Below are 8060 nucleotides of genomic sequence, written 5' to 3' on the forward strand. Positions count from 1 at the left end.
GGGAGGCCGGGGCGTGTGGGGGGAGGCCGGGGCGTGTGGGGGGAGGCCGGGGGGAGGCCGGGGGGAGTGGGGGGAGGCCGGGGGAGTGGGGGGAGGCCGGGGGGAGTGGGGGGAGGCCGGGGGGAATGAGGAGCAGCTGGATTGGAGAGGGAGGGGGGAAGGGAGAGAATGGGCGGGAGTGGGTGGGGGCGGGGGGATACGTGTCAGAGACATGGGAGATGGAGGAGAGGGTGAGAGGACGTGTGGACCAGACTACTGTTGAGGCAACAAACCGAGACAGATTACCGCACAGGAAACACCATGATCTTGGAGAGCGGGAAGAGTGGAGCAACCAGGACAAGAGCAGGGCTGGAGCTGCATGGACCTCCTCCTGTTCCTGTGTAACAGGCTGGAGGGGCTGAATGGCCTCCTCCTGTTCCTGTGTAACAGGCTGGAGAAGGGGCTGAATGGCCTCCTCCTGTTCCCTGTGTAACAGGCTGGAGGGGCTGAATGGCCTCCTCCTGTTCCCTGTGTAACAGGCTGGAGGGGCTGAATGGCCTCCTCCTGTTCCTGTGTAACAGACTGGAGAAGGGGCTGAATGGCCTCCTCCTGTTCCCTGTGTAACAGGCTGAGAAGGGGCTGAATGGCCTCCTCCTGTTCCTGTGTAACAGGCTGGAGGGGCTGAATGGCCTCCTCCTGTTCCTGTATAACAGGCTCGAGGGGCTGAATGGCCTCCTCCTGTTCCTGTGTAACAGGCTGGAGGGGCTGAATGGCCTCCTCCTGTTCCTGTATAACAGGCTCGAGGGGCTGAATGGCCTCCTCCTGTTCCTGTGTAACAGGCTCGAGGGGCTGAATGGCCTCCTCCTGTTCCTGTGTAACAGGCTCGAGGGGCTGAATGGCCTCCTCCTGTTCCTGTGTAACAGGCTCGAGGGGCTGAATGGCCTTACCTTGAAGAACTTTGCGTGTTGCTCCAAATCCTCATCTTTAAAACCAGTTCCAATCTGCAGAAAGAGTGAGAGCGCAGTTACAGCCTGGGATTTGTCGAGAGACAGGGAGCAGTGTTGTGGAGCCTGGCTGAGAGTCCCGGTGGGAGAGAGGCTGCCAGGGAGAGTGCTGTGTGCCAGGGAAAGTGGGATGGAAGGGGAGAGTTGTGAAGATCCCACATTCTGGGTGGTTTTCCTCAGGGAATGGGGTATGGATCGGATGGGCTGCTGATAAAGCCACCCCAGCTCACACTCACCTTACAAATGGTCTGAAAGTCTTCGCTGTCTTCTTCATAGCAGGCCAATAGGAAGCCCCCATACATGCCAGTGCGTTTGCCCTTGCCGCGGTAAGCACCAATCACAACCAGGTCCAGAGTGTCACCAACACCATCCAGGTAATCCTTCTTTAGCTGTGGCAAAGAGACATGGCACCTTGCACTTTATTCAACATGTCACACTGACTGAGAGCAGAGTTCACAGCACAGCAAGCCCAGGACATGGGGACAGAAACCTCGATCAACACGCTGCACTGTCTCGGAGGGGACAGCGTGCCAGACAGCAGCCAGTCACTGGAAGGCGCTGCCTGAAAGGGCGGCAGAAACAGGTTCAACAGGAACTTTCCAAAGGGGCAATTGGAGAAATACTCGATGGGGAAAGATTTACAGAGAGATGCGGGGGGAGATGGAGGGGAGGACGGGGGAGATGGAGGGGGGGGGCGGGGGGAGATGGAGGGGGGGGGCGGGGGGAGATGGAGGGGGGGGCGGGGGGAGATGGAGGGGGGGGCGGGGGGAGATGGAGGGGGGGGCGGGGGGAGAAGGAAGGGGGGGCGGGGGGAGAAGGAGGGGGTGGGCGGGGGGACGGGACGGGGGCGGGCGGGGGACGGGGGCGGGACGGGGGGGCGGGGGCGGGCGGGGGGGCGGGGGGACGGGCGGGGGGACAGGGGCGGGCGGGGTGACGGGGGCGGGGTGACGGGGGCGGGCGGGGGGCGGGCGGGGGGAGGGGGGCGGGCGGGGGGAGGGGGGCGGGCGGGGGGAGGGGGGCGGGCGGGGGGAGGGGGGCGGGCGGGGGGAGGGGGGCGGGCGGGGGGAGGGGGGGCGGGCGGGGGGAGGGGGGGCGGGCGGGGGGAGGGGGGCGGGCGGGGGGAGGGGGGCGGGCGGGGGGAGGGGGCGGGCGGGGGGAGGGGGCGGGCGGGGGGAGGGGGCGGGCGGGGGGAGGGGGCGGGCGGGGGGAGGGGGGCGGGCGGGGGGACGGGGGCGGGCGGGGGGACGGGGGCGGGCGGGGGGACGGCGGGGGGACGGGGGCGGGCGGGGGGACGGGGGACGGGGGCGGGCGGGGGGACGGGGGCGGGCGGGCGGGGGGGCGGGGGCGGGCGGGGGGGCGGGGGCGGGCGGGGGGACGGGGGCGGGCGGGGGGGCGGGCGGGGGGACGGGGGCGGGCGGGGGGACGGGGGCGGGCGGGGGGACGGGGGCGGGCGGGGGGACGGGGACGGGGGCGGGCGGGGGGACGGGGGCGGGCGGGGGGACGGGGGCGGGCGGGGGGACGGGGGCGGGCGGCGGGACGGGGGCGGGCGGCGGGACGGGGGCGGGCGGGGGGACGGGGGGGGGGACGGGGGCGGGCGGGCGGGGGGACGGGGGCGGGCGGGCGGGGGGATGGGGGCGGGCGGGGGGACGGGGGCGGGCGGGGGGACGGGGGCGGGCGGGCGGGGGGACGGGGGCGGGCGGGCGGGGGGACGGGGGCGGGCGGGCGGGGGCGGGCGGACGGGGGCGGGGGGACGGGGGCGGGCGGGTGGGGGGACGGGGGCGGGCGGGCGGGGGGACGGGGGCGGGCGGGCGGGGGGACGGGGGCGGGCGGGCGGGGGGACGGGGGCGGGCGGGCGGGGGGACGGGGGCGGGGGGACGGGGGCGGGCGGGCGGGGGGACGGGGGCGGGCTGGCGGGGGCGGGCGGGCGGGGGGACGGGGGCGGGCGGGCGGGGGGACGGGGGCGGGCGGGCGGGGGGACGGGCGGGCGGGGGGACGGGGGCGGGGGGGCGGGCGGGCGGGGGGGGAGAGGTAATTATGATGCAATCAGGCGGGAATTAGGAAGCATAGGATGGGAACAAAAATTGTCAGGCAAAGGCACTAATGATAAGTGGAACTTTTTCAAGGAACAAATACTGCGTGTCCTTGATAGGTATGTCCCTGCTGGGCAGGGAGGAAATGGCCGAGTGAGGGAACCATGGTTCACGAAAGAGGTGGAATGTCTTGTGAAAAGGAAGAGGGAAGCTTATGTAGGGATGAGGAAACAAGGTTCAGTTGGCTCGATTGTGGGTCACAAGTTAGCAAGGAATGAGCTGAAAAAGGGGCTCAGGAGAGCTAGGAGGGGACACGAGAAGTCCTTGGTGGGTCGGATCAAGGAAAGCCCCAAGGCTTTTTACTCTTATGTGAGGAATAAAAGAATGACCAGGGTGAGGTTAGGGCCGGTCAAGGACGGCAGTGGGAACTTGTGTATGGAGTCAGGAGAGATAGGCGAGGTGATGAATGAATACTTTTCTTCGGTGTTCACCAAGGAGAGGGGCCATGTTTTTGAGGAAGAGAAGGTGTTACAGGCTAATAGGCTGGAGGAAATAGATGTTCGGAGGGAAGATGTACTAGCAATTTTGAATAAACTGAAAGTTGATATGTCCCCTGGGCCTGATGAAATATATCCTAGGATTCTTTGGGAGGCAAGGGATGAGATAGCAGAGCCTTTGGCATTGATCTTTGGGTCCTCACTGTCCACGGGGGTGGTGCCAGAGGACTGGAGAATGGCAAATGTTGTTCCTCTGTTTAAGAAAGGGAATAGAAATGAACCTGGTAATTATAGACCGGTTAGTCTTACTTCGGTGGTCGGTAAGTTGATGGAAAAGGTCCTTAGAGATAGGATTTACGACCATTTAGAAAGATGCAGATTAATCCGGGATAGTCAGCACGGATTCGTGAAGGGCAAGTCGTGCCTCACAAATTTGATTGAATTTTTTGAGGAGGTAACTAAGTGTGTTGATGAAGGTAGGGCAGTTGATGTCATATACATGGATTTTAGTAAGGTGTTTGATAAAGTCCCCCATGGTCGGCTTATGAAGAAAGTAAGGATGTGTGGGATAGAGGGAAGTTTGGCCGATTGGATAGGTAACTGGCTATCTAACAGAAGACAGAGGGTGGTGGTGGATGGAAAACTGGAAACCGGTTACCAGCGGAGTGCCACAGGGGTCAGTGCTTGGTCCTCTGCTATTTGTCATTTTTATAAATGACTTGGAGGAGGGGGCTGAAGGGTGGATCAGTAAATTTGCTGATGACACCAAGATTGGTGGAGTAGTGGATGAGGTGGAGGACTGTTGTAGGCTGCAAAGAGACATAGAAATCATAGAAACCCTACAGTACAGAAAGAGGCCATTCGACCCATCGAGTCTGCACCGACCACAATCCCACCCAGGCCCTACCCATATATCCCCACACATTTACCCGCTAATCCCTCTAATCTACGCATCCCAAGACACTAAGGGGCAATTTCAGCATGGCCAATCAACCTAACACGCACATCTTTGGACTGTGGGAGGAAACCGGAGCACCCGGAGGAAACCCACGCAGACACGAGGAGAATGTGCAAACTCCACACAGACAGTGACCCGAGCCGGGAATCGAACCCGGGACCCTGGAGCTGTGAAGCAGCAGTGCTAACCACTGTGCTACCGTGCCGCCCCATAGATAGGATGCAGAGCCGGGCTGAAAAATGGCAAATGGAGTTTAACCCTGACAAATGCAAGGTGATTCATTTTGGTAGGACAAATTTAAATGTGGATTACAGGGTCAAAGGTAGGGTTCTGAAGACTGTGGAGGAACAGAGAGATCTTGGGGTCCATATCCACAGATCTCTGAAGGTTGCCACTCAAGTGGATAGAGCTGTGAAGGCGGCCTATTGTGTGTTGGCGTTCATTAACAGGGGGTTTGAGTTTAAGAGCCGTGGGGTTATGCTGCAACTGTACAGGACCTTGGTGAGACCACATTTGGAATAGTGTGTGCAGTTCTGGTCACCTCACTATAAGAAGGATGTGGAGACACTGGAAAGAGTGCAAAGGAGATTTACCAGGATGCTGCCTGGTTTGGAGGGTAGGTCATATGAGGAAAGGTTGAGGGAACTTGGGCTTTTCTCTTTGTAGCGGAGGAGGTTGAGGGGAGACTTGATAGAGGTTTATAAGATGATGAGGGGGATTGATAGAGTGAACGTTCAAAGACTATTTCCTCAGGTGAATGGAGTGGTAACTAGGGGGCATAACTATAGGGTTCATGGTGGGAGATACAGGAAGGATGTCCGAGGTAGGTTTTTTTACTCAGAGAGTGGTTGGGGTGTGGAATGGACTGCCTGCAGTGATAGTGGAGTTAGGAACTTTAGGAACATTTAAGAAGCTATTGGATAGGCACATGGAGTACTTCGGGATGATAGGGAGGAAATAGTTTGATCTGGGTTTCAGACAAAGCTCGGCACAACAACATGGGCCGAAGGGCCTGTTCTGTGCTGTACTGTTCTATGTTTGTATCCCTCCATTCCCAGGCTGCTCATGTGATTATCCAGGGAAGTCTTAAACGATGCCAGCGTGTCTGCCTCCGTCACCCTACTTGGCAGCGCATTCCAGGCCCCCACCACCCTCTGTGTAAAAAACATCCCTCTAATATCTGAGTTATACTTCGCCCCTCTCACCTTGAGCCCGTGACCCCTCGTGAACGTCACTTCTGATCTGGGAAAAAGCTTCCCACCGTTCACCCTATCTATCCCCTTCATAATCTTGTCCACCTCTATTAGATCTCCCCTCATTCTCCGTCTTTCCAGGGAGAACAACCCCAGTTTACCCAATCTCTCCTCATAGGTAAGACCCTCCATACCAGGCAACATCCTGGTAAACCTTCTCTGCACTCTCTCTAACGCCTCCACGTCCTTCTGGTAGTGCGGCGACCAGAACTGGACGCAGTACTCCAAATGTGGCCTAACCAGCGTTCTATACAGCTGCATCATCAGACTCCAGCTTTTATACTCTATACCCCGTCCTATAAAGGCAAGCATACCATATGCCTTCTTCACCACCTTCTCCACCTGTGTTGCCACCTTCAAGGATTTGTGGACTTGCACACCTAGGTCCCTCTGTGTTTCTATACTCCTGATGACTCTGCCATTTATTGTATAACTCCTCCCTACATTATTTCTTCCAAAATGCATCACTTCGCATTTATCCGGATTAAACTCCATCTGCCACCTCTCCGCCCAATTTTCCAGCCTATCTATATCCTGCTGTATTGCCCGACAATGCTCTTCGCTATCCGCAATTCCAGCCATCTTCGTGTCAGCCGTAAACTTGCTGATTACACCAGTTACACCTTCTTCCAAATCATTTATATATATCACAAATAGCAGAGGTCCCAGTACAGAGCCCTGCGGAACACCACTGGTCACAGACCTCCAGCCGGAAAAAGACCCTTCGACCACTACCCTCTGTCTCCTATGGCCAAGCCAGTTCTCCACCCATCTAGCCACTTCTCCTTGTATCCCATGAGCCTTAACCTTCTTAACCAACCTGCCATGTGGGACTTTGTCAAATGCCTTACTGAAATCCATATAGACGACATCCACGGCCCTTCCTTCATCAACCGTTTTTGTCACTTCCTCAAAAAACTCCACCGAATTTGTAAGGCACGACCTCCCTCTTACAATCCTCTCCAACAACTTCCCTACCACGGACGTCATGCTCACCGGCCTATAATTTCCTGGGTTATCCCTGCTACCCTTCTTAAACAACGGGACCACATTCGCTATCCTCCAATCCTCAGGGACCTCACCCGTGTCCAAAGAAGCAACAAAGATTTCCGTCAGAGGCCCAGCAATTTCATCTCTCGTCTCCCTGAGCAGTCGAGGATAGACTTGGTTTCAGATAAAGCTCGGCACAACATCGTGGGCCGAAGGGCCTGTTCTGTGCTGTACTGTTCTATGTTCTATCTATGTTCTAGGAACAAACCACTCAGCGACCCCACTCCCCAGCCCTCTCCCCCGAGGGGGAGACACCCTTTCCCCAGCCCCGAGGGGGAGACACCCGCCTCCCCCCAGCCCCGAGGGAGAGACACACCCTGCCCCCAATCCCTACCCCACACCCCAGTCCCAAGGGGGGGGAAATCCATGACCCACCTTGATTGCTAACTTACCTTCAGCCAATTGTGTGACCTCTTTGCAATCTCGTACGTCGCATCCACTTCCAGTGTTTTCACCATCAGTCCCTCACACGAATCTGGTACAAGACAGTGTGTGTGTTTGTGAATCTGGTACAAGACGGTGTGTGTGTTTGTGAATCTGGTACAAGACGGTGTGTGTGTTTGTGAATCTGGTACAAGACGGTGTGTGTGTTTGTGAATCTGGTACAAGACGGTGTGTGTGTTTGTGAATCTGGTACAAGACGGTGTGTGTGTTTGTGAATCTGGTACAAGACGGTGTGTGTGTTTGTGAATCTGGTACAAGACGGTGTGTGTGTTTGTGAATCTGGTACAAGACGGTGTGTGTGTTTGTGAATCTGGTACAAGACGGTGTGTGTGTTTGTGAATCTGGTACAAGACGGTGTGTGTGTTTGTGAATCTGGTACAAGACGGTGTGTGTGTTTGTGAATCTGGTACAAGACGGTGTGTGTGTTTGTGAATCTGGTACAAGACGGTGTGTGTGTTTGTGAATCTGGTACAAGACGGTGTGTGTGTTTGTGAATCTGGTACAAGACGGTGTGTGTGTTTGTGAATCTGGTACAAGACGGTGTGTGTGTTTGTGAATCTGGTACAAGACGGTGTGTGTGTTTGTGAATCTGGTACAAGGCGGTATGTGTGTTTGTGAGACACCAAAGTGCTGCCGCTTCGATGGAATTTCAGAGAAAAATAGAGGAAAATGAGAACCGAAGGTGAGGGGAGCGGAGGTCCAAGAGGACGTGTCAGTCAGACAAGACCCTGCATCGAGTCGTACCAGAGAGTACTCCAGTGGCTGTCTCTCATAATAGGAAGGGCTCGGCGACAGGTGTGAGAGGGGAGGGGAGTGAGCAATTAGTGTAGGGGTTACCTGTGGTT

General features: G+C 58.0%; 1 protein-coding gene across 1 annotated transcript; it reads right to left on the reverse strand.

Moving 5' to 3' along the window:
• Positions 1 to 926: 926 nt before the first annotated feature.
• LOC144490803 (DNA ligase 1-like) lies at positions 927 to 7242 on the reverse strand (the record flags this gene model as incomplete). Its single annotated transcript, XM_078208501.1, has 3 exons — positions 7164 to 7242; positions 1220 to 1372; positions 927 to 980 (listed from the first exon to the last, which is right to left on the reverse strand). Coding segments are annotated over exons 1-3 (273 nt in total), but the record flags the coding sequence as incomplete, so codon positions are not given.
• Between the last annotated feature and the right edge of the window lie 818 nt (positions 7243 to 8060).

Source organism: Mustelus asterias, unplaced genomic scaffold (genome assembly GCF_964213995.1).
Source record: "Mustelus asterias unplaced genomic scaffold, sMusAst1.hap1.1 HAP1_SCAFFOLD_3822, whole genome shotgun sequence".
Classification (NCBI taxonomy): Eukaryota; Metazoa; Chordata; class Chondrichthyes; order Carcharhiniformes; family Triakidae; genus Mustelus; species Mustelus asterias.